The sequence below is a fragment of the Scleropages formosus genome, chromosome 6 (genome assembly GCF_900964775.1).
Source record: "Scleropages formosus chromosome 6, fSclFor1.1, whole genome shotgun sequence".
NCBI classification, from domain to species: domain Eukaryota; kingdom Metazoa; phylum Chordata; class Actinopteri; order Osteoglossiformes; family Osteoglossidae; genus Scleropages; species Scleropages formosus.
Genome location: NC_041811.1, coordinates 26,125,044 through 26,151,886, shown reverse-complemented (window position 1 = coordinate 26,151,886; position 26,843 = coordinate 26,125,044). Strand labels below are relative to the sequence as shown.

The following is a 26,843-nucleotide window of genomic DNA, read 5'->3' as shown; positions in this document are numbered from 1 at the left end:
TATTAGCTTGGATGAACACTAAGGGGGATTCACCCTCATCCCAACTCCTTTCAATCAATGTCTCTCATTTGGTCTATACTTATTGTTGCATAACATGAATGCTCATTTACTACATTATAAGACGGAAATTTTTGTCCAAGTTAACATTTCTGTGAAATTTCACCAGTCATAGTAATGTTGAAAATCCTAGGTCATTCAAAATGTTCTGCTGTTGTGATATAGACTTTATTGAAGGATACAGGCAAAATATGGACCGCTCAACCACTAGTCAAAGTGTTTGAACTACAGTGAGTGACTAGGCACAATGGTGAAACCAAGAGATGTAATTATTATTGTGACTTAGCGATGATTAGAAGTGATCGTTGTCATCTTACGAAAATATTTACGTTTTACATGGTCGGAGACAATGCACACATACAGTAATTCAGGTTTAATATAAAACTAGCATGTGTGGTTTGAACCTCAAGGCTAGGAGGACGGAATGTGGTTCTTTAAAAATGGAATGAAGAGCGGTGATATATATGTATTAATCATGTCTTGAGTGAATTTTTGCAAGAAGTGTCTGCTAAAGCGTGCGGCTCGTTGCTCTCCCACAGCTCAGCTGTCCCGACATGACGGAGCCCTCCGTACAATGACCGAGCGGCATCATTACGTTTGCACCTCGGCTCCAGAGCAAAGACTTATGGGAAGTGGGTTGCGAACCTCGAGCCGATGCCGAAGTCTCAACAATACGGCGTTTAGGACTGCAAAGAGGAATATAGCCCATGTTTCACATGGATGTTGTGACGCAGTGATGTCCCGTGCTACTTCGTGTCTATCTGTGAATACACATTCTCGTCCTCCTCTGAGCAAAGGCTTTCGAAATGCAGCAGAAAGGAAAAAAAAAGGGGAAGTAGCCTCACATATGAGATGGTAAAGGATATGCGTAACCCTTAGCTTCGTCAGGACCGCGGAGGCTGATGGGTAAGTGTGCCAAGGAAAAGAATTCCTTTAAAAAAAAAATAAGAAACACACCGTTGCAGCTTCAGAAGCCCAAGTTTACTGTTATTTACACCATATATTTGTGTTTAGCGTGTTTTGACGTCAGGGGTTTGTCCCGCTGAGGCAGTGACACAATTGTAGCGGAGGTGATAGAGAGTGAGCGGGCAGCACAGCTTGTCTGCAGTCATACCGCGATGGCTGACGGGAAGGACAACCAATTACTCCTCATAAAATTCTCAACAAAGGCATGGCGAGCACCGAGTTTGCTCTGTGAAAACGGGGGATATTAGCCCGATTGGGCACAGTTTCGCGAAGACTCGTGTTAATCATCCTTAGTGTGTCCACACTAAATGGGGAGAAAAGACCGCTACGAAGTGGATTCTGGGTATGGAAGAAATTCCTGGGAACAGCGAGCAAGCTGAGTGTTTTAACCACGCCGTGCCGGGGGGAGAATGACGGCTTTCACCCGAAATAAACATGATATTAATGCTTTTCATGAATGCATGTTGTGTAGGAATACGTGTGCAGGGCAACTTGTGGGTTTTTGACCGCATCAAGACGGAATATCATGTCACGTGACTGCCCCAGCAACAACATTTTTTGGGGTGGGCATGATCATCAGTGTGTGGTGTCCTGCCGGGTAGTTGGGCTATGTACCCCGTCTTTCACTGTCATCTGGGCTTTCTCATATCTCTTTCTCATATGTCTGCTTTAATGTTGAACAGCTCATGCAGTTGAAATGAATTTAAAGTCTCCTGACCCCTCCCCTCCTCCTCCAATTCAATGTATTGTTTTAGGTGCTGATGAAATATGCTGATGGATACATGGCTGAACCCGACGTTGAGGTCATGGCTGTCCTTGGCTGTTTAATCCTTCCGAATTGGCCGGCCGCAGATACAGCTCCTTTAAACAAGAAGACATCACATCACTAACTGACATCACTGGCAGCAGCAGCAGTGCCGCCTAAACAGGTAGGAAGAGTCTTTTTGCGTGTTCCGTTCAGGGATCTAAATAGAAAGATACGCATGTGTCTGGAACCGTGCTTTTCTTTGTGTTAAGGCTGTGTCTATTAAGGTGCTCTTATTATTCCTTGGGGTCGATACGCGGTACTGAATATTTTGTTGTGGGCCAGTACACCTGTGCAGTGATGGTGTAGACATTTTGAATGGGAACACACGAGGATGTCTCCAAGCAAATCGATTACCAGGACGATTTTGCACGTTTTTTGAGATGCTGTCAGATTATCTTCGCCTTGCTTGATAAAATGTTTTGGAAAGCGTTGAGGAATCTTGGGCTGAGTTTGAGTCTATTGAGCTGAGACCGTTTTGGCTCCAAATCCAATCAGTATTGGTGAAACCATAGTCCTAATCAGTTTTTTTTTTTTTTTTTGCTGATTTATTCCTGCAGTAGATGGGAGTCATGTAAATAAGCATGGTCACATCATAGAAAAATGGTTCATTTACATGCCAGTCACTTAAAAGATTTGCTCTGATATGTTGCAGGTTGAACAAGATTATTCACAGCAGAAGCTGTTGGTTTGAGCAAAACTTCAGCAGACTGTCAGGTATGTGTAGATCTTTTGCTTTACTACATCAATGTAAATATGAATTGACAGACACATGTTGGAGACACATGGACCCCTAGCAGTGTTTCCTTTAGGACAACAGTGCTTTGGCATTGAGGTTAGTCTTTGTAAGAGTGATCGTCCTGCTCTGGTTGTGTAGTTTTTAGCTGTTTTTTCCCATCAGTGTACATTTGAAGTAGCATTAACTTATGTGGTGACAAAAGGAATGATACTTTAGTAATTGATAAAAATGTTTGAGGATCACGATGGAGTTGTTTTTCTATTGGCAGGTTGCCAGCATCAAGCAGTAACTACAGGAAGTCGCCTTATAGCTAGCTGATTCTTATGAGTGTTTGTAGAAATTAAAAGGTATCACTACACTGATCAGATTAAGCTTTTTACATACCAGCATTGGAGTATTTGTTTTTGGAGAAGCCACAGAAAACAGCACTCATCACACAATACTTGAAATTAGTGTGGACATATTAATAGTAATTGCCTATACTGAATTTTGCCTTATTTTATGTTTTTAACCATACATTAAAAGCTCCTCATGTTGCATTGGGACCCATCCAAGCAGTTTCTTTGGATGACAACAAGCCAAGTCATATACAGAATAAACTTAATATAAAGGTTTTTAATCAAAAATGCTAGTTTTTTGTGTTTTGTTCACTGGTAGTTGAGCAAAAAAAGGTTGTCGAAGTCCATAGCTGTTAAGTTTATTGTGGCAAGGAAATAAAGACAAGTGACTTCCTGCTTGAGACCGAATCTGTTTCTTGTTCCTAGTTAGGATCCATGAATAAAGTTAGGTGCTGTTTGTTTAAGCATTCAGCATATATAACTGGGGACAACATTGGAGGAGTCTCAGAATTTGAGATTAGATTTTTTTTTTTTTTTTTGCCTGGTTGTGGTGGTACCTGGATTCTTTTCATCTGTAATGCATTCAGTTTTTAATCCTGTGCCTTTTATTCTTGTACATTTAGTAAGCTCTGAATAATTTGAATATTTTGACTGCATGCTGAATGAATTTGCAGCATAAAATTTGAGATCTATAGCTTACAACAAGCCAGTTATATTTTGATTTCCCATGAAAGGTTTTTTTTTTTTTTCTTTAGCTTGGCAAACTAAAAACAGATTTATAAAGTTGTAATTTGTAGATAAACTGTGCCAAAGCTGTATTGTAGAAAAGATCTTTGGTTTGTTTCTAATAGTTACCACATGACAGTTTTTTTGGTTTTATGATTAGTGTTACTAATTGGTATTTGCCAGCTGACACTACACAGAACAACACTGTACTAATATAAACAGACAAACCTCTCATGTTAAGTAATTGTGTACATTCAAGACTTCTCACATTATATACACTTATTTTTTTAAGGAAAGGATTAGTAAGTGAAGGCATATAGTCAGATTTTTTACACTTAACTAAGAGTGTCATACTACAGTATATTTAACTGCAGAAGAGAGCATTAGGGGAATGTTTTTACTACGGAAGAGACCTTAAATGGGAATGTTTGCACAAATCATCGTTGTTTCGTCATGTTTAAAGCATTTTTATTAAATGTGATAAGTCACACTTGATAGGTGTTTTTACTTAATCTGAGTTTGTTCCAGTTTACAATAGTCACATCACTTTGCTAATAGATGAAGTGAATCATCAAGGGTGGCGAGTAGCATCATGGTTAGGGCTGTCACTATTCAAGATGGACATATTTGGTTTGAATTTCCGCTCTTGCTGTAGTATACTTCAGCAGGTTAGTTACCCTGAAACGATAAAGTACCTCTCTGTGTAAATGGGAAAATCATAAGTAGCTTGTTACTTTACAAATATGACACAATATGACTCAACTTGCCTTGAACAAAGTTTAATAAAGGTTAATAGTAACAAGGGGGGAATGTGAATTGGTCACCAAGCGAAGGAAAAATTTTTAATTATTTTATTTATTTATTTATTTAAAATGCGTAAAAACTACAGCCTGTTCTTGTTTAAGCATAAGGACTCTAGTTTTTGCCACGGCCTTTGATTTCAAAGTTTGAATTAAAAATAATCTATAGGTAGAGCTTCTTTTAACTTTTGTGCAGAGAATATCACTGATTATTCTTCTGCCCCAATTATGGTATTACTTCTTGGTTCAATTTCTGCTTATGGTTATGTTTTTTTTTTTTTTTTTTTTTTTCCCCTCCTCTTCTTCCTCCTCTTCTCCATGTTTATAACAAACATCTTCACCCTCCCAGCTATTGTGTCTGTTCCGCTCTCTGAAGTTCACCAAACCGTAACTGTGAACATTGGTAGCTTGGCTGTTCGTGGACCATCTGTAATCGTATGGGGTCGCAGTGCACCTTGTACTTTAAAGGATCACTTCTCATATTGCCTTTAATTTGTTTCTACCCTCCACGCATTTGGTCTATCTGTGCCATCTGCTTCTACTGCATAACTAGGAGAGTCCCATTGCCCTGCACTGCAGATTTAGACAAAAGGCCCAGTTCCTCTGTGTAATACTGCCCCCTTTTCCTGTGACCAGACAGCATATCTACAAAAAATTTCAGCTTTGCAAAGACAGATTTTTTTATTTATATTTAAAAATCTCCTAGGGTTCATTCTCGTGTGTCAGATCTGCTGTAGAAGGTTTCCCTATTGGGAATACATGTAAGAGTATGGCAGAGCCGCGTTTACCCAAGTCACCGTGCATGAGAGCTCAGCAGGAGCAGGCTTTGTTTTTGCCTTCATTCAACACAAGACAAGATGCTTAGTTACCATGGGATTGTGGTGTGGCAGCTGATTTTAATTGTCAAGGCTCAGCCTCTCTGGGGAAAGAGAGTTTGGACCATCGGCTTTGAAATGAGGTGAGGTAAACCACGATTGGTGTGTGCATGTGTATTTATGTGGTCTTAAAATGCAGCAACACACTCGGGGAGGAGGGGGGGGCAGAACAGAAATTTTCCAGTTTTGTAAAGTTCTATGAAAATATCCTTCTCGATTCTCCCTTTTTGCGTACTTATTGTACTTGAAATAACGAATGCCCGATATCTTGTTTCTCTGTGCTTTAAAATTGAGCTGTAGTATGAACGTGCTGTCTCATATGTGCTCCATTGTTTTACTGCTCATTTTTCCTTTTATGGGGAGTGCTGTGTGTGTGGTGGTGTCATTAGATTACCGTTCAGGCCTGATTTTTTCACTCAGAATGGCACTCCTTATTCATGATGATGATGATTTCTCTCTAATCCGTGTTTTTCTCGTGCTGACTAACATTACCTGGCCGCCGACAGCATGTTTAGGCGGTATTGCGAAGGTACCCGACCCGTGAAGGGGTAAAAGCGATCCATGATCTCTGCAAGCAATCAGAGAGAGTGGGCACTGTGTCTCAGTGGCTGTGCTGCAGCAAAGGCTTTATGTGGGGTGACCGGAACCGGCTGAAACTGGTTTGAGGCAGACTGAGGCTCATGAACAATGCAGTCACTGTGCTACAGTAAGATAGCTTGCTGCTTCATGGCAGCCAAAATAGCAGAGGAGCCTGCAGAACAGTGCCATCCCAAACAGTATGGTTGCACATTCGATACACTGTTCGGGGTATGTAGCTTGCAGCAATTAGAAAACATTGTGTTTGATCAGTGGATGAGGGAAGTGCCCGGGAGTCTGCCTCAGATGGTCATTGTCTGTCGTGTGTTGGTGCTATGGATGACAGAGGATCACACCATCTCTGTGGATGTAACATGACCCATTTTTGGGCCTGGTCTGGTTGGGAAGTGGAATTGCTTTTTTTTGAGGGTGGGGGTGTTTTGACTGTGCTGTGTCACAAGGAAGAAAGGTGGTTTTGCTAAGAGTGACTGCAACGCTGAGGGTGAGAAGTGGCCGATTTGCATGTTTCCACTACAGTGCTTGTATGTTCACTTTGTGTTCATTTCTAAAGAAAGGAGAAAGCGCGCTTATTAAAAGGGGTCTGTTGGGGGAGACCGGATTCTAAGTGTGTCAATGTGTTCTGGTGCATTAAACATTCATCTCGTACCGGCGTCAGGAACCATCCTGCATTGGCCATGTTTTGTGCTAGGCCTTTTCGGTTTTCAGCGGTTCTTTTAACTGTCTGTGATAGTCGTCTGTGTCTTGGCTGCCCTCATCTCGCAGTTATCGTTGTAATCTTTCGGTGCCATTTCAGGTTCGTGAACACGGTGTTCAGGGCTGTAGCTGTAACACATTTGAAGCTACAGAGCCTTTAACTGTTTCCAGACAAGGGCAATGGCTGCCTGCTAGCAGTCAGAGACCAGTGCCGGGTGTGCTTCAAATGTCTGGCTTTTGTGTTTCTCTGGCAAGAAAGAAATACAGAAAGCGGTTCTGTTTTTATTTATTTTTTCTTTTCCCATTCATGAAATTATATTTCATAAAGGAATTAAAAATAAAAAGACTTTGGATTCAGATCACCATGGTAAACATATGTAGTGCTTTCAAGAATTCAGACTGAACAGTGGTTTGGCCTGCTTTGTCCTTTTGTTGTCATTTTAATAAATACTCTTGGCTTTTGTGCAGTGCATTTAGAATTTTTCTTTTCAGGTTTTTTTCTTTTTTTTAGCTCCTTGTACTTTTTGCACTTCCCTTGTTTTACCTTTTTTTTTTTTTTTTTTTTTTTTTTTTTGTAAATATCTTCCTTCCTGTTTTCTTTATACCAATTCATCTGTCAGGCTGTATTATTTTTGGCCTGTTTCGTTTTCTGTGTTAATGACCATAAACAGTACCCAAAATCATTCTATTTCATTGTTTGATGTCTGCTTTTCCTTAACCCATACCCATCCTTAATACATCCTGTGTTTCTACTGTGTTTGTATCTCCTTCTTTAAACCTTATAAGAGATGTCTGACTTTAGACCACCTGGGGAATTACTTATTGTCTGTGCAGTCATAGCAGTTGGAAGCATGATTACATTCTCCTCTTTGATATTTCAGGTATTTTCCTGTTTCCAGAGTTATTTGAATCCAACCTGAGTGATTCTAACAAATTTTCTCTGTTAGAAAATATTCTGCCCGCATATGTAGGATTATTATTCTAGGTTAGGCTTATAAGAATTTAGATGATCTACTGGCTGTGGCTAAGATTTGTGCACTATTTTTCTTATTAGTAGTAGTAGTAGTATTAATAGTATTTAGCTGATGCCTATGTCCATGGTGACTTAAAATGCTAGTTACACTGCACTAAACTTCTTACAAGCTTTTGTCCACTCAATATTAATATTTCTTTTGGGATTCCAGTATAATAAAGCTACATTTTTTGTTTTCTTTCTTTTATCAAACAAACATACACATCTGGTTTCAGGGATTTTTTTTTTTTTTTTTTTTTAAAGTACATTCTTCTCCCTGCCAATTAGATTGTGTTCTTTGGCTGTGTTAGCAAAACTGAGATTTCTGTTGCTAACTATTCAAATAACTAGCTAGACTTCACTACTGGCAGCAGCTAGTGGTAACTTAGCTGCATGTTATAGATATGAAATATTGCAGTTATTTACTGGAAAAGTACAAATATACCCATTCACCAATATACAGACAGTGATTTATCAAAGTGAGCAACCTGTATCACGCTTCCTGTTGTAAGGAGTTTGTCCCTAATTATCTTTAGGTCCATAAATTCAGAAAGTTGGGGGTGAAATGTCTCTGATCACACAGGCCGATTAAGCCAGCCACACAGATGAGTAACTGGTCATCTCACACACACACACACACACACACACACACACACACACACACACACACACACAGAGAATCGTGTATGCAGACTGAGGAACTTGGGAATGGTTTCCATACAAACCAAATGAGCTGCCCGCGCAAATCGGTGGCTAGTCCCAGTGGGTGAACAATGGATTTATTCAAAGTGCTGTGTGTATAAGTAGAGAGTGCTGGGAATGGATGCCATCTCAGTCTGTTTATATGAAACTTGTGTGTTGTTCTTCAGTGCACATCCTTTTTTTTTAAAAAAAATTCATTCTGTAGCTACTTTGGTTTTTTTTTTTTTTAAACTTTTCATGGTTTCATCGTGACATCAAAGGAATTATACATGTTTAAAATACATTCAAATATACATATGTAAGTGTTGAGAGAAAAAATAGAAAAGCCAAAAATACAACTTTCCATTTTCATGTGACATTTCATTTAAATTGTGCCTTCTAAATGCGTATATTTTTTTCTGACAGTTTACAAATAAGCTGTTAAAAATACTCTTGTGTTACAGTTTTCATGTAACTGAAAAGTTGCATGAAGCCTGCCCTCCCCTGGCAGTATATCCATAACATATCCAATTCAGGAGTGTCACAAAAAATACAGCATTATGATACTTCATGATAAGTACAGTAAGTCTGATAAAGTGGGCACTCTGTATGAAGATTGGAGTAACAAAATTCTGCTTTATGAAATGATATGTGTAGCTTCTCCAGTCTCTGAATGTTTGCTTTGTGGGAATTTGCACTATGGATGGTTTTGATAAAAGGGTATGGCTGTGTCCCACACTTTCAACAGGCATGTGTTTTTTTTTTTTTTAATTTGGGTTTGATTCAACTGCTGATTGAATTAATGAATTGCAAAATTTACTTTAAACCAGTAAATTATTTTAAACCATTTTAAACTTTTAAGTCAAGAAAAGTTGGAAGCAAAAAACAGAGAAGTATAATGCATCTTAGAGAAAACCTTTGGAAAACTTTGAAATTTTGCAAAAAGTTGCTCCAAAAGCAATACATTGTTAGTTTTTTGAAGCAGTCGCTTACTATAATCCCTTGAATTATGGAACAAAAATTGTTAATCTAAATTAAGATTTTTACTGATTTAGTCGGTGATCATATTTCATAAACACAGTTGTCTTAAAGGACCTGTAATGACACCTGTAACCTGCCTTAATGATAGGATATTAATTACATTGTTCCTCTTCTTGCAAAAACTATTGGAACCAGAAGCCATTTTGTTTGTAACTTCAAAGTCACTTTGCTGCCTAAGTCATAAAAAAAACAAAAACTTGAAAACTGATTTTTTTTTCTTTCTTCTAAATGATTTGCTTTGAGCACATTATAATTCATTTAAAATTACAAAGATATATTGTCTCCACAGACTCGTATGTAGTATTGGTTTTTCTTTCCCTTTTTCCCCATACATATGTGCATCTTGTTACTGATCTCCAGCATTCATGAACACTAAACACAGCTGTAAACAATGTGAAAGTTCAGTTAAGGTGCTCCAACTCTCCAATTCTGTTAGGGTGCTTTTTGCTAACATATTTTAGCCCATAAACACTTGTCACATTTTCTCTGCTACAGATAAATTTTAGAAAATAGATGTGAAAAAATGCATTTAAAATAGACTCCAACATTTTATATTCTAACTAACAGCCTGGGTAAAGCCTAACCGAATAACAGGTAGGTTGAATGGAGAAATGTAAAAATAGAATACTGGAAAAGCAGTATATTGCCAGGCCCAAAGTAGACCAACACTGCCTTGGAATGCTTTCCAAGTCTGATCTATGTCATCATAATTGTGACCAGGAGCTCCACTGCATAAGCAACTCCTGTATTCTTGTCAAGATGCCAAGAGGTTTCCAGTTGCTGAAAGAGATTTGCCGCTCTTCAGGTCAGCAGCAACTGTCCTTTACACTACTCACCTTTCACTGGATGTCAGTTTGTTTTAAGAAAATAAGGTAGCTGTGTGACATGTGGTTATGTTAATGAGTGCCGATCATCATATATATAGACCGAGATGATCTAAATTAAAGATAAAACCTTCTGGCCAGCTTGTTCACTACCACATTGTCTACAATTCCATTTCCATTTATTTGTTTAGCAGACACTTTTCTCCCAAGCAACAGGCAATTCAGAGTAAACAAAAGTATTTCTCTAACAAATGGAGAGGTACAGGTGCAGACACACAATTGCTAAAATACAGTTAATCGCTCCAATGACATGGTTGTTGCCAGCTTCTCATGTAGTGTATGCTGCATGTAGAATAGATAAGGGGTTAGTTTTAAAATCCTTTCTGTAGGTCTCCGTGTCTTCATTTTTCAGAAAAATTTAGGTTCGATATAAAAGACTACTATCCACCATTCTCAGCCAATTCAGTTACCTGACTTTAAAAAAAAAAATACCTTAATGATGCAGCATTAACACTGCTGTGGAGGATCTGATTACCAATGCATAGTCACTAATAAGTTACCATTCATGGTCTGAACTCCATTCCTTCAGTTTTTGAATTTGTGGGTAGGGTACACACTTGATGAGTTTTGAGTTTTCATCTCTTTGATTTGTACATAATTTCAGAACATGGATGAAACCTTTGTTTTGTGTGAAGGGTTTTGTCTTTAGGGGGTGCAATGGCTCAGCGGGCCGGGCCCCGCTCTCTGACGTGTCTGGGATTCGAGTCCCACTTGGGGTGCCTTGGACTAGAGTCCCGTCCTCGGTGTGTTCCTATGCCTTTGCCGGGTTAGGCTCCAATATGCTGCGCCCCCCCCTTCACTTTGTAAGATTAGGGAGTTGTAAAATTAAAGTGACTATGGTGGTAAAACCTTGTGTGAGAGTGAGAATATCAGACTTGGCTAAGACGTGAAAGTTTTGTTACTCATGGTCAGAGTTTCTGTGAAACATAAAAATCACGAAAGATCCCCAGTTTGCTAATTATGACTAATAATACCACAGAGTAAAAGTACTTGAAATAGGGAAAAGTTGATTGGCTTCAGTGATCACACTTAAGTTGTTCCTTCTGCTCTTGTTTTAATTTGCTTTGACTGATGGAGGTTGATTAAGTGATGCACTCAATAATACAGGAATGCATTTTTGTTTTATTGCAAGGCTTTTAAGTGGAAATAATTTGCCAATCTTTTTATTTACATAGTATTTTATTCTTGGAAAAGATCACACAGTCTGCCTAACATATCTCAGAACTAACTCATTGTTTTTGACCTCCAAATGCATGAGTCACTATTTAGTTCATATTTAATATGTAGTTGTTTCTAAGTGCGGTCAGAGACTGGCATGCATAAGTTTTTATGGTATATTTTAAAATGCAGATTTAGTAGAAAAGTTTGAAATCTAACACTCTAGAACATTGCATATGTTTTGCTTTACTGTTTTGAGCTGGTGGGGTAGTAGATGTCTTTCTAAAAAAGGTTACTCAGCAATGGTTTAGCTGGTAGTGCTGTGGCCCCAGAAAGCCATGGTTATGGGTCTGAAACAGCAACAGCTTTTTCAGTATGGAGTTTTCACATCTGTTTTCTTTGGTTTCTCCAGTTTCCTTCATCATTCCAAACATGTGCTGCTTATTTTTAGTCACAGAATAATTGTTCCCTAGATACTTTCTTGCTCCCTAGATGATGATGTCGTCCTAACATCCTACTGCTTTCTGGCTTTGTTAGCAATAATTATAAGCCGATATGGCCCAAAATATGTTGCTTTACATAATAAACCTGTCTATGAAAGATACATAATAAGTTCTGTAAGGATAACATAAAACTGATGAAAACTGCTGACTGTGCTACACATCATGTTAACCGTTTATAGCCTAGCTATTGGCTATATACAGGCAGTAGCATTTTAGTGTTTGGATGTGGACCCTAACAACATTACCCAGAAGGCCAAGAATACTCTTTAAGGTTTATCAGAAGACAGCAGTGTTGATATTCATTTTTGTGACTCTTGTTTCACAGACCATTGGTCTAAATATTTGCCAGTGCTGATCTGAAGCCAAGGAAAATGTTACACTTTAAGAATTTTTTTAATATTTAGAGGCAGTGCTGCTTAGGACATAGAGCTTGAGATAAAGACTACGATAAGCTTTCTCTGTGAACATAGCATGTTTAAGACATGCGTTATACATATTAAGTTTAGACTTATTACTGAAGGCAACTATGAATTCTAATGTGTGCATAGCATCTCTTGCCACTAAATGGCCAAATAAGAAATAGTATAAAAATAACATCCTGCAGAAAAATATTGGTATTCTAGAGTTTATACTTGAAATGTTTCCTCACTTAAGATTCCAGCATATATTTACATTTACATTTATTTATATAGCATATGCTCTTCTCCAGAGTGACTTCCAGTGAACTCTATGTAGTGTTATCTTGTTAGGTATTAATTTTATAATTCTTTTGAGGATATAAATGTACTCATGTTTTAATTCTGTACTGTGTGTTTTGCATGTTCGTAAATACATGAAATGGCTCACCTGATAACTTTTGTGTATAGTATAGAATGATATAAAGCTGTGGGGAAAAAATGAATGAAGGTTAATACATCGAGTCATTTTCATGTGTGATGTATATTATTGACCAGCCAAATTTTTACGTCTTTATTTATTTTCAGTTTTATGGTGTAGTTTATAATGTTTTTGCAGATGCTTAACCAAGTAAGTACCTAATTATTATGATGGCAGCCCCTACAACCTAATGTAGTGTGTTCAATAGTATTGTAATATAAATCATAGAAATGTGTTGTACAATACGAAAAAACTTCTTGTTTACCTTCTGAATTTGTACTGATTTACTCTACATTTTATGAATGGACATAAAATCTAGAGTAAATGGCATCACATGTATGCGTGTGATGTTTCTAAACTCAGCTATATTTCTGACCAGTAGATTATTTTAAATGAAAGTGTACTTGTACTGTGCAGTATGTCCAATCATTTCCAGCTACTTTGATTTTATTGCAGTGAACGTCTTGTACCTGACAGAAATTCACTGCTTACTTGATTTCTGGTCACATCTTTTCATACACATTGCAAATGTTATGTCTCACAACTGATGGCCACTTTTTTCACTCAATGACTTTGCCTTCTGGCTTGGCAAATTGCTATGCCTTTAGAACTGTAGAGGAAATTGTGAAGTTAAACACCAACTACTTGTTCTGGTTTAATCATCACCAATCCCTTCATGTGAAACTTGAATTTACTCACTTAAAAGTCAGCCTTTGTTCACACTAATTGATTGTAATGTGTATATATGCACACCAGCACACCTTTTTGAGAACTAAAACTTGACTAGTTTTCTGACAAAATGTTAACATTTGTGTATTTTTTTTCTTGCTTCATTTTCACACAGGCTTATTCAGTAGTAAATTAAGATCATGGGTGATATGAAGACCCCTGACTTTGATGACTTGCTTGCAGCCTTTGACATCCCTGACATGGTCGATCCCAAAGCGGCTATTGAGTCAGGCCATGATGACCATGATGGGCAGCTCAAGCAAAGTGTTCACTCTGAGGAGGAGTCCCAGGCTCCTTCAGCACCTGATGTTGGTGTCAGTGTCATTGTAAAGAACATCCGGAACATTGAGGTCAGTGAGCATGCGCTCACAGAAAAGGAGATTCACCCGTCTCTTGGGAACGGACTCCAGAATGGTTTCCTGGCAGTGGGGCCTAATGATCGTTATGGAAAAGACATTGGAAAGAATATGAAGGAGGAAGGACATGGACTTTCAATGAATAACTCATCTTTCAATCAGTTTAGTCCCATTTCCAGTGCTGAGGAGTTTGATGATGATGACAAAATTGAGGTTGATGACCCCTTGGACAAAAAAGAAACTCTACCTGGCTTTGGGACAAATCTTCTCACAGGATCAGCTGTGAAGGGAGAACAAGAGTCTTCAAATGCCATAACAGGAGACATGTTGTCCAGACCAGGGACAAATGGAGATTTCGATAAGTCTAACATTGACAACAACAATAGTAATTTGGGGGCCTTAAACATTTATGATCGTCAGAAACCAAGGAAAACTGACGAGCAGCCTAAAGATATGGTTCCCAAATCTCTTGATTTGAAAGAAAGTGGGGATGTAGTAGGCCTTAATATGTCCAGTGTCTCTCAGGCTAAGGCTAAGTCATCAGCAAAGCTCTCTTCTTGCATTGCTGCTATTGCTGCTCTCAGTGCAAAGAAAGCCACAACAGATCCTACAATTCCAGACCTCCATACTTTCCCACGAGACTTACCCATGGAGCCTAAAGAGAGCCCTAGAGTAACTGATAAACCAGCAGATCCTGAGCCTGCATTAGAGCTTGTGAAGAAGATGTTTTCTAAACAGCCAGAGAGTCCCTGCAGTGTTACTAGTGAGAGCAGCAGTAAAGGATCGCCATCTTCCCCTGCAGGCTCCATACCAGTTATCCCCAAAGTCAGAATTAAAACAATCAAGACTTCCTCAGGTCAGATTAAGCGTACAGTCACCAGAGTGCTGCCCGAGTTTGATCCTGATGGTCTTAAAAAAGGCACAGATGCCACTTCTATCGTTGTATCCTCTTTCTTATCTTCCTCAACGTCAACATCTGTCTTTTCATCCCCATCACGGACTTCACTGCCAACCACAGTGGTTGCTACTTCAGCCAGTACGCCTATGGAAGTCACCAAGCAGATGACTATTAAACCAGTTGCTACTGCCTTCTTACCTGTTTCTGCAGTCAAGACTGCTGGCTCCCAGGTGATTAACCTCAAACTTGCTAACAACACGACTGTGAAAGCCACAGTTATTCCAGCTGCATCTGTGCAGAGTGCCAGCAGTGCTATTCTTAAGGCTGCTAATGCCATCCAGCAGCAGACAGTTATGGTGCCTGCCTCTAGCCTAGCCAATGCCAAACTTGTACCAAAGACTGTCCACCTCACAAACCTCAACCTCCTTCCTCAGACATCTTCAAACACCTCTGAGCTCCACCAGGTGCTAGCCAAGCCTCAGCAACCCATTAAGCAGACTTTGATTGCTGCCCAGCCACCTAAGAAAGTGTCCCGTGTACAGGTACTTGCCAGCTCACAAAGCTCTGTGGTTGAAGCCTTCAATAAGGTCCTTAGTAGCATCAATCCTGTCCCAGTCTATGTGCCGAACCTCAGCCCACCTTCTGCTGCCTGTATTTCTATTCCATCCCGTGGTTACAAGTGCCTGGAGTGCGGTGACTCCTTTGCCTTGGAGAAGAGCCTCACCCAGCACTATGACCGCAGGAGTGTCCGCATTGAAGTAACCTGCAACCACTGCACCAAGAACCTGGTCTTCTACAATAAGTGTAGTCTTCTCTCCCATGCCCGGGGTCACAAAGACAAAGGGGTGGTCATGCAGTGCTCACATCTAATCCTGAAGCCCATCCCTGCAGACCAGATGATAGCCTCTGCCTTGCATTCCTCCATTGTAGCCACTACCACTATCCACAGCTCGATGGTGAATTCGGCAGGAAAGCCGACTCCTGCGGTTCTCAGCACAGTGATCTCTGCCCCCTCCACGGCCCCAGTGGTGGCAGCGATGCCACTGGAAGAAGACTCATCAAGGCTTTGCAGGCATAGTCTCAAGTGCTTAGAGTGCAGCGAGATGTTTCAAGACGAGGCCTCCCTTGCAATGCATTACCAACAGGCCGTAGAGTCAAGTGGGCAGGTGTGTGTGCATGTGTGTTATCGCACATGTCCATGGGTTTAGAAGGTGTGGATGTGTGTGTGTTTTTCCACACAGATCTAACAGGTGGTTATATTAAGGATAAGTGTGCCTGTCTGTGAGTGTCAGGAACTGTTTGTTTTTCCGTACTGACGTTGTTCCATACAGTTTACTTAATGATACTATTTTCAGTTCTCCTCATGTCTTTATGGAGCAATGATTGTTTACTAACATTTTCATGTTAACAATATTCAATTAGCTTTTTACTATTACTTCTTTTAGTTTACTATATTTAAAGTTTTTGATTAGTGCAAGGCCAGTTTTTTATCTGTGGATACTTTTTTGTGTGTAAAAAAAAACTGAATATGGATGTTGCTTTTGAGAATGAATATAGAATTAGTGACTCTTGCCTCGATTATGCAATATAACATTTTCATTTACATATTTTTTCCCCTTTACATCTCAATGTAAAACAGAAAACATGCAACATTTGTCAAATGCTGCTCCCGAACCAGTGCAGTTTTGTGTCACACCAGCGAATCCACCAACACAAGTCACCGTATATCTGCCCGGAGTGTGGAGCCATCTGCCGTTCAGTCCATTTTCAGACACACGTCACCAAGAACTGTCTGCACTACACCCGCAGAGTGGGCTACCGGTGAGTGTGCTCCTATCTCCTGCTTCAGTTACTGACAAGGGGGACATTGTTTGCTTTTCCAACTGCATGTTTCCGTTACTGTTCTGTCCATCTGAAATTGAAATGAATTAAGAACATTAATAGTATTATTTTTATTAATAAATATAACCAATCCTTCCTTGCTTTATTCAGTAATCTTTTTGTTTTGGGTACTGTGGTATTTTGAGAACAACCAAATCTCTCAACATGTTGCTTAAGTTTCAGCCGGGTAGTGAGAATGTTGACGTATTTTACGTAAAAATCATTTGGTTAATGGTTTCTGCTGTTTCCTTTGTTTCTTTTTTCAAGATTCTTGGTCAGTAACCATGTGGTAGAGAAAAACAGTTGGCATAATTTTAAAAAAGATTTGGAGATTTATTGAAGTAATTTTTCCTTTTCCAGCTGCATACACTGTAGCGTCATCTATGCAGATGTGGCTGCCCTTAAGTCTCACATCCAAGGAACGCACTGTGAGATCTTCTACAAATGTCCAATCTGCCCCATGGCTTTTAAATCTGCCCCAGGGACACACTCCCATGCCTACACTCAGCATCCTGGAGTAAAGATAGGGGAGCCAAAGTAAGTCATATGCCAAATGATTTTCTCCCCATTCTTTTTGGTCTACACGTGTTCTGATCACTTTGGAGTGCACCGGTATTATTTGATTGCTGTATTTTATTTCAATAGTACAGTGCAAAAAGTAATTTTGGATGCATTTTTACACTTGCTGTCTTTGATCTTGTATTTTAATTCATCCATAAGAAAAACCTAATGCTTCATGTTAGAGTTTCGAAGTGATTGCAGCACAGTTACAAAAGTCAGAGTTATCTGATAGTCAGAGCAAATTCATGTGACATTTTAGAAATGTTCACTGTTAAACAACATTTTGCACGGTGGCTTTTACTGAATGCATTTTCCTGCTTTGACCTTTCACTGTTTTGTCACCTTGTCTGTCAACACACTGTAATAAATTCCTCGGACACAGGGCAGGTGCTTTGCTAAGGGTTTCTTTGTACTTGTATGGAAGAGTAACACACATCCTCATCGAGAAAAGCATAGCTTGAATAAGCAAAGGCAGCTTGAATATGTTACTTAAATATTTTATCATTAAACTGAATATCACCGACATTTTTTTTTCTTCTGCAGCTTTGCTAAAGTTTTATTGATATTTTATTGAGTGGTGGAACAGTGGTGCAGTGGTAGCCATGCATGCACTATAGTTCCTATGATATTAGTTAGAACCCTGGTCTCTCTTTGTGGATGTTCTTATGTTTGCTTGATTTTTCTTTGGATTCTCCAGGTTTCTGCCGCAGTCCTAAACTGTCCTGTTTTTATTGCTGGATAGGATATTATTCCTATAAATCACTAGTGCAGCAACACATCATCAATTGTCCTATGAAAGACATAAGATTATATTTGATGATATTTGTTGAACCTGTTGCCTAACATCAACATAGGGTTTGTGCAAAGAAAAACCCACATCATGCATTTTGGTCAAAGTCCTGAAGAGACTTCACTTTCATTATTTTTGTAGTTAGTAAAACAGACTATTATATGTATGAAATTAATCATGTCAGATTGTGTGGGGAAGATTTCTGAACTTAATTTTGTACCTTTGTAAGCAAAACTACATACATAATGCATTTAGAACTATGAAAAATAGGTTAGTAATAGCTTTTTAAGTTTTTGAAGATTCCACATTTTGAATTGGCACATTTCAAACATAAGTCTTGGTCATCTGTTTAGCTTTGACGAGGAGTGTTATTCTTATCATCTTCTACTAATAAGATTCTGGGGCAGGGAAAGGCCTAGTACAGGGTTTATATAGAGAGCACTGTTTTGTTTGTTTGTATTTATCATAAGGATTCTTCTTTCAGTCCACAGCTGGAGAACAGATCGATCTAAACCTTTGTATCTTTTTTTTGTGTAATGCTCCAGGAAGTGGAGTCCAGTATATTAGTAGTAATATATTCTTAAATGCTTAACTTTCTTCACTGAATCTTGTCATTTCAACAGAAATGGTCTAAATGGCTTACAGGAAAGAAAAAGAGTGAGTGATGGATTTCATAGACAAGTATGAACAAATGGGTCATAGTTCAGGGCCCTTCAGTTTAATCTCTATGCTGCTTTTGGTACAAAACATTGTGGTGTGTGGTGTTTTACAGGTTGATTTACAAGTGCTCCATGTGTGACACTGTGTTCACCCAGCAAACTCTGCTGTACTCCCACTTTGACCAACACATTGCCAACCAGAAAGTGTCTGTCTTCAAGTGTCCTGACTGTTCCATGCACTACGCTCAGAAACAGCTCATGCTGGACCATATAAAGGTAATGTAAAAGCTGTCTTTCAATGATCTCAGGAAGAAGGCTGTTCACACCAGGGTCCAGGAGTGACCACCAGCTTATAATGTATTAATAATAATGTGTCCATAATGTAACAATTTGCAGGAGCCCTTTGTACATTTACTTTTTACATCTCTATGACCAAGTGATATGGTTGTTAAACTGCTGATATGATACGTAGCCAGAAGAACCCCAGAAAGGATCTATCACTGTTGCAGATGAATTTTGTGTAATTTTGGCAGTGACTCAAACTGATTATGCTGCCCCATCTTTCACTTCACAAATACTGTTGGACACTGTGTCATAGGGAGGAACAAGGACCCTAGTCATTATCTTCCCCTTTGTGTAATGTTTTCCTTAACTATATTAATTATTGTACATTTAAATTTATTCATTTAGCTGATGCTTTTCTCTAAAGCAACTTACAGTGTTAAGCTACTTACAGTTATTTACCCATTTATAGAGCTGGGTAATTTTACTGGAGCAATTTAGGGTAAGTACCTTGCTCAGGGGTACTACAGCTGGAGGTGGGATCTTAACCGACAATTTTTGGGTCCAAAGACAGCAGCTCTGACCACTACGCTTCCAGCTGTTCAGTTTGTGGAGAACAAATTAATTTCATATGCTGATAATTCTCCTAATCACATAAAAAATAAATATTATTGAAAACATACATTTTCTATGTCATTCACTATTTTTGTTATTTTCTTGTCCCACTCTTCTGCAGTCTATGCATGGTACTCTTAAAACTGTTGAGGGTCCTCCTAATTTGGGTATAAACCTGCCACTCACTTCTAAACCAACTAATCCCATGACCCAAAGCCCCAACAAGGAAGTGGGCACGTGTAACGGCGTAGAGAAGAATGAGAAAAAGCCACAGTCCCCCCTGAAACGGGCCAACACCTCAGCACTTCCCAGGAAACCTTCTAATCCTGGCTGGATGTGCCGTGAGTGTGATCGACTGTTCACCCAGAGGGAAGTGTACATTTCCCACATGAAGAGGGAGCATGGCAAGGTCAGTGTAATGCCTTTAATTATTACATAATTTTTAAAGGTCTTTAATTGAAAGCCAACTCTAAAAATCATTGCTTGAGTTTTGCCATGTAAGTACTTCAGATAATGATAGCATTGACGCTCAACTAACTGTATGCATGTGCTTGTTTCGGTATAGATATACAGCTGTTGAATAACATGCATAAATGCAGATCTAGTCAGTTCTGGTCATATACCCAGCACAGCATGTGTGATCCATGGCCCTGAAGTGCAACATATGGAATTCTGCAGGATGGATGCCCTCTCGTTTACCTCATGCCTTGTTAAGGTTGAACACATTATTCCAGAATGTTCTGCAAATGCTCAATCTTGTTTAGATCTCGAGACTGAGAACAACATAGCACTGTAACAAAATCGGCATCATTCTCATCATTCAGCTGGACAGCCACTCGTGCTCTGCTGGTGTTTGTGTTTTCATCCAAATGCTTGTCATAGTAGTAAAGGAATGCTACAATATGGAATGAATATTTTCTTTCAGTAGCATCAGTAAGCTTAAATTTCCATTTTCATGCTTATATGGTTTTCCCAGAAGCACAGATATAATTTTTAGCATCGGTGATGACTGTTAAAACATGTGTATGGAGGAGTTGCTTCCATGTTCTCTGTATTTCGAGCAACTTGGAGTATATCAGCTTTGAAGAAGACTCAAAACTGGCTAAACTGAAGGATAATTTGCCAGGTGGTTAGAATTAGGTTGAGGGAGGGGGGTAAGTGCCATCATGTTGAGTTCAACTCATGGCAGCCATTTATGTGGATTTTATGGGAGTGTACAGATGGGAGGGGGACGGTATGGAAGTGGTTTACCATTGCTTTCTTCCACCTGTGTCTTTGGACTGTGGGAGGAAACCCATAAAAACATGGGGAGAGCATGCAAATTCTGCTCAGACTGAGACAGATTCAAACCTAAATCGGAACCTACCCTGGGTACTGTAAAGCAGCAGTGCTACCCACCATGCCTCGCTGCAGCTGGTGAATGGTTAGAAGTGATTATTTATCACGGGGGGTGCGGTGGCGCAGTGGGTTGGACCATGGTCCTGCTTTCCGGTGGGTCTGGGGTTCGAGTCCCGCTTGGGGTGCCTTGCGGCGGACTGGCGTCCCGTCCTGGGTGTGTCCCCTCCCCCTCCGGCCCTACGCCCTGTGTTACCGGGTAGGCTCCGGTTCCCCGCGACCCCGTATGGGAAAAGCAGTTCTGAAAGTGTGTGTGTGTGTGTGTGTGTGTGTGTGTGTGTGATTATTTATCACAACCGATTATGGTCGCTTAAGTTATACCATCACACGTCTGTTCAAATATCCCCAAAAAGTGGAACTGAACCACCAAAGTCTTTGAAATAAGAACAGCACCTTGCTTGGTGCTTTTAGAATTACCATTGTTTTTATGACTACAGGCAGTCCCCGAGTTACGAACATCTGACTTACGTATAACCCATACTTACGAACCACCCCCTTACTAACCGGAAGTTAATTTTTTTTTTTTTTTTTTTTTTTTTTTTTTTTTTTGTCACCCTTAAGTAGCAATCGAATGAAAACTTCATAATTAAGCCTCTTATATTAAAAATTCAAGCTACTGTACATACAATGGTTCGTAATAACAAATGAGTGCTACTTTGCAAAGCACATCAAAACATTGAGAGTCTACAGCTGTTAGTTGGCTCGTGGCGGGCGCATGAGTAGGAAAGAGACTTCCTTCTTTTCAGTCAGACCACGTTGCTGTTGACTGTCTTGTGTGTTACTGTGTTTGGCTTTAATTTTTTTGTTTTTACCCTCCTAACTATGGCACCAAAGTGTAAATGTGATGCAAGTGTTGGTGATGCATCAAAGAAAAGGAAAACGATCACGATTGAAACTAAAGTGGAAATAATAAAGCGATTGGAAAAAGGTGAAACACCAATGAACATTGGAAAAGCGAGCATTAAAGCTTCTTTAACGTTTTGCACGTGCACGCACACACACACACTCTCTCTCTCTCTCTCTCTCTCTCTCTCTCTCTCTCTCAATGAGAGAGCACTCAGCTATAAAAGACACTTCTCAACCTCTTCCCAGTTACAGAATCTCACTGAAGACCTCCCCCCCCCACCGTGTCCTCAGACTTCCCTCGCTTTGCTCTTCCAAGTCCTGTCCCTCATTGTTCCCCAGTCTCGTTCCATATCTCTTTGATAACTTCCTGCCTTGTCCCTTGACCACAATTTTGGATCCTTGCCTCTGTGCAGTTCGCTGATCGACTGACCATTTGCCCGTCCCCAACCACTAGAACAAGTCTGATCCCTCATTACTGAAAAAAATTATCCTGCATTTGGGTCCAGCCTCCTCTGTGTCCTTTGTTCATCATGACAGTAGTAAAATTATCATTGTTTCTTTGTCTCTCTTGCCATAAAAGACTGTAATTACATTTATTATTATTATTATTATTATTATTATTATTAATAATAGTATTTTTATTAAAATAATAATGATAATAAAAATAAATAATGTATTGTTATATTAAAGATGTTTTAGTGTATACAGAAGTGTTTCATTAATCTTTTTTATGCATAGAAAGGTACACGATATACAAAGTCAAACATTTGACAAACTGACGTTAGATACCCACCATACCTAACTGTTCCAACTTACGTACATCTGACTTAAAGACAGACTGAGGAATGGAACTCATTCGTAATCCGGGGAGTGCCTGTACAGGCAATCTTTACAGGGCGCCTCCCAGCACAAGTCATTGGGAAATGTGACTGCTGATACCCACAAGAACAGAAAGCCTTTTTCTGCAGTTTCTGAACATTTTTTGGGACAATGCAAAACAGCAGTTACGTAATTATATGTGATGGGTTTGAAAAGGATGAATGACCTTAGTGCTGAACTTTCAAGACTCTTGTGTGGAATAATGTATTTAGGACTTAATGACACAAACATTGTTCTTTACTGGAATGCAGCAAATGAAGAAACACCCGTGTCGCCAGTGTGACAAATCTTTCAGCTCCTCACACAGCCTCTGTAGACACAACAGGATCAAACACAAGGGTCTGCGGAAGGTCTACTCCTGCCCGTGAGTACAAGTCGCCCCATCCTGCAGAAGCTGTGTGCGTTCAGCTCCTCTACAAAAGTGAAATATTGATATTAGTTAAAATCACTATTGAACACTTGCCTGTTTCATTTTCTGTCTTAAAAGATGAAATACACATCATATAAAATTTTTTTTTTTATTCTCTTCTTCCTTTATGGTCATTTGTGTAGACATTGTCCTGACCCCAATCGCACTTTCAGTAAACGACTGATGCTGGAGAAGCACATTCAGCTCATGCATGGCATTAAAGAGGGCAAAGCAGTATCTGACACCACCAGCATGGAAGACACCTCTGAAAAGGAGTTTGCTCAGGTATAATGACTAGATGGTATGCACAGTTTTCTACAACACCAAGAAAGAAAAAGAAAATGAGAATGTGAAAAATGGACAAGCATAGTGGTTGGAGCTGCTGTCTTTGGACTCGGAGATTGCACGTTTAAATCCCGTACCCTTGAGCAAGACACTTGCCTTCCATTTCTCCAGTAAAAATGACCCAGCTGTGTACACGCGTGCGTAATTGTAAGTAGCTTAACACGATAAGTTGCTTTTGAGGAAGGAATTAGCTAAATGACCAAATGTGCACGAAACTCTTTGACCTGAGCTAGCTGTGTCCCTTGCTAAAATGACCCAAGTCACTGCTAGTTCTGGAGCACTCATGGTATTGTGTCTTTCCAGGCCTCCAGTCCTAAGCGCAAGCTGGAGGAATGTGCAGCAGACTTTGCTCCTCGGGGAGCATCTGCGCAGCCATTAAAGAAGCTCAAGATTAATGTGTTCAAGGTGCACAAGTGCGCAGTTTGCAGCTTCACCACTGAGGACATCATGCAGTTCCACGAACACATCCCCCAGCACAAGTCCGACGGTTCCTCCCACCAGTGCCGGGAGTGCGGCTTGTGCTACACTTCCCACAATTCCCTCTCCAGGCACCTCTTCATCGTGCACAAGCTGAAGGAGCCACAAGGGCTGTCGCGGCACAATGGCGCTGGGGATGAGGACCAGCAGGAGAACCAGCCAAGCTCTGAGGACGCTGCTAACGATGGGGCCTCAGAGAGAAAGTGCAAAGTGTGCAGCAAGACCTTTGAGACTGAGGGGGCCTTGAACACACACATGAGGACACATGGCATGGCCTTCATAAAGTCAAAGAGACTGAACATGGCAGACAAGTGAAAGCACTTCCCAGGAAACTTTCAAAATCACCTCCTGACCAAGTTCTTGTCTTTTGCCACCTGCAGCTAACATGCTGTTCAAGAAACAGTAAGGTTAAGACTGTTTAAAGACAGTAGACCTTCCTCTCTTTATCACCCTCTCTCTTCCCAAATATTTATAAAAACCTATATATGTGTGTTTGTGTGTGTATCTAGAAGTGTATATCTATATATATATATATGTGTATATATATCTATATATCTCTCTATCTATATATGTATGTATACACATGCACGCACACATACACACACATAATCCTGAAGTGTTTTAAAAAATGTAATATATTTAAAATGTATGTATATTTAAATTTAAGAAAACACATTTTGTACACTTTGAGATGGTGTTTATATGTGTGATTTTTTTTTTTTAAATGAACTTTTAAGTTTTTTCATTTTGTCATTTTAGTCACCATGTTAAATGCTGTTCTGACAGTTATCTGAAGACTGACATATCCTCAGAATCACTGGTATTGGTGTGGGTTTTTAATGTTCTCTGTTACCTGTATGTTATGAAACAAAAGGCCATTAATTGAACACTCTGACTTTGATAAATTGGTATTTGGGTGTGGTCTGAACTCAAGACTTTCCTAGTTACACTATGAGGTCAAACCCTAAAATGTCTTGTGGAGTAATGAACACATTAATACCATAAAACTTTACAAGGTACTTAAAGCATATCCCGCTTGTTGTACAATTGAGTGTTTCCATCATATTTTAGTGTGTGGTCAAGGGGCCAAGAATAAGTCATGAAATGCACTGGAAGCAGAGGCTTTCAAAGCATTTTCCAGATGGAATGCAAGTTTTTCCAAGAATGCTATGTGAAAAGGGAAAATTTATTTATTTATTTTTTTTTTTTAAAAAAAAAAAGAAAAAAACAACACACCTGCCACTAGCAAAGTGGGACTGAAACATTACTTGAATCTTATGCCACAGAATAGTAATATTTGAATATATACTTTTTAGAAAAAATGGTATATTCTGAATTAGCCATTAATATTTAATGTCTGTTTGTGTGAGACCTCTTCATTTGTGCAACATGAATGCATCAGTGGTACATAAAATATGCCTGGGTCGAATATGTGGTTAATCTATGTTTGGCTATTAACATTGACATCACTCCCAGCATTGTTATTATTGATTGTATGGCTCTGGAATACCTTGAGCAAATCAGATGAAGTATACACTACTGCTAACATGTAACAAACACCTCTGTATGATTTTACTACTTTACCTGACTTAGAATCACACTTAAATTTTGTTGCACAACTATCACAGTACTTATGGTACTTCCTGCATTATTGAAATGTTTTAAGATTTTTTGAAATGTCACTGTTACTTTACAAAGTTTGTGGTCAGCGTGCGGTGTCTTGATCAACCAGTGATGAATTCTGAGGACCATTGGCATAGTATGTCAGTTCAGATATCAGTTAAAGAAAATGTGCTACAACAATATTGGGAATCTTATGTATGCCACCGTATGTTTTTATATGAATGGGCAATGATTTTTGGGAAGACACCGTGCCACTAATACCATTGTTGCCAGGCAGACAAAATTTGGCCTTGCCACTTGTCCCTAGTTCATACTCCTCTGTAAACTTTAACATTTTCATTGCTGCTGAGATCCAAGGAATGTTCAAGGAGATACACTATTAATTTACTGGAAGGATGGGTTGAGCACTCCTTACTTACTTCCTCCTTCCTTGAAATGGAAACAATCAGCCATCTAGAGAAAACCGTGCTTGAAAAAACTTGCAATTACCATTTTTTGTGTTGCATGATAAATAATGTCAGGTGTTATGGTGCCCATTTCATCCTTTATATTTTGTATCGTTGTTCAACTGTTTTTCTTTGTGTTGGCTTAAGTTGACAAGCAAGTCGGTTTGATAAGCGAGCTCCACAAATGCAGTTACTTCTTTAAATGTATGCAAGTTTCAGTGTTCTTACTACCATTGTGCTTTTAATAAGGGGCAAGACAAAGTCTCTCACAATGTCTTTTGTGTCTTTGATTTCTTCTCAGGCAGCTCTTTGATATCATAACTGGTAAAGTTATGGTAGTGGTTTTCTTTGCACATACCTTGTTAAATAGCCTCTTTCTTTTAGTTAATATGAAAGGCATCATCCTGTTAAATGAAATTAAATGTGTTAATCTAAGCCACAAACAACTTGTATGGTAATTGTTCCAAAAATGATTGCTGGTAAAGCATGACCAGCCAGATTTAATAATTTCTTCTTATTTCTATCGGCGCATGATCAAAAATGATGGAATGTGCTGAACTGTTTTTGTCCATACAAGGAGATAAACCAACCCGAGGGTCACTTTAGGGACGACCACCTAAGAATGGAGGAAATGTGGCTTTAAAGGGCTTATTGTTTCACAGCTTGTCAAGCGAAACCATGTGCTCAGTAAATTCTGTGGATAAATTAGCGCAACTTTTGCCATCCTGCAGTCGCATTGCCGTGGCTATGGTGCTTTGTACTCATCTGTCAGAGCTTGCTTCCTGGCACTTAGTCCTGTTGGACTGGACTGTAACAAGTTTTCTTCATGTTATTTTTCAATGGAGAAAGAGAATAATTAGGTGACTGAGTGAGTAAGCTTAAGGTTCTCTTGTGCCAAGAT

General features: G+C 39.4%; 1 protein-coding gene across 3 annotated transcripts; it reads left to right on the top strand.

The window, feature by feature from the left end:
* The first annotated feature begins 701 nt into the window (after nucleotides 1-701).
* Nucleotides 702-24,332, top strand: znf532 (zinc finger protein 532). 3 transcript variants are annotated; one of them, XM_018755797.2, is made up of 11 exons: nucleotides 702-963; nucleotides 1,779-1,952; nucleotides 2,484-2,545; nucleotides 13,596-15,900; nucleotides 16,374-16,555; nucleotides 16,976-17,152; nucleotides 18,739-18,901; nucleotides 19,644-19,931; nucleotides 22,894-23,006; nucleotides 23,195-23,336; nucleotides 23,700-24,332. In XM_018755797.2, the coding sequence occupies exons 4-11, from the start codon at nucleotides 13,621-13,623 to the stop codon at nucleotides 24,186-24,188; spliced, it is 3,834 nt and encodes a 1,277-aa protein (XP_018611313.1). In that variant the 5' UTR covers nucleotides 702-963; nucleotides 1,779-1,952; nucleotides 2,484-2,545; nucleotides 13,596-13,620; the 3' UTR covers nucleotides 24,189-24,332. The 3 variants fall into 3 exon arrangements, with proteins under 3 accessions (XP_018611313.1, XP_018611303.1, XP_018611322.1); XM_018755787.2 differs by lacking the exon at nucleotides 702-963 and adding an exon at nucleotides 1,028-1,586; XM_018755806.2 differs by lacking the exon at nucleotides 702-963 and having other exon boundaries at nucleotides 1,028-1,952; nucleotides 23,225-23,336.
* The last annotated feature ends 2,511 nt before the right edge of the window (nucleotides 24,333-26,843 follow it).

Coding starts and splice junctions, on each gene's coding strand:
- znf532 (XM_018755797.2), top strand. CDS start 13,621: ATGGGTGATATGAAGACCCCTGACTTTGATGACTTGCTTGCAGCCTTT. Junction 16,556..16,975: donor ACCCGCAGAGTGGGCTACCG/GTGAGTGTGCTC, acceptor TTCCTTTTCCAG/CTGCATACACTGTAGCGTCA. Junction 23,337..23,699: donor CTGAAAAGGAGTTTGCTCAG/GTATAATGACTA, acceptor GTGTCTTTCCAG/GCCTCCAGTCCTAAGCGCAA.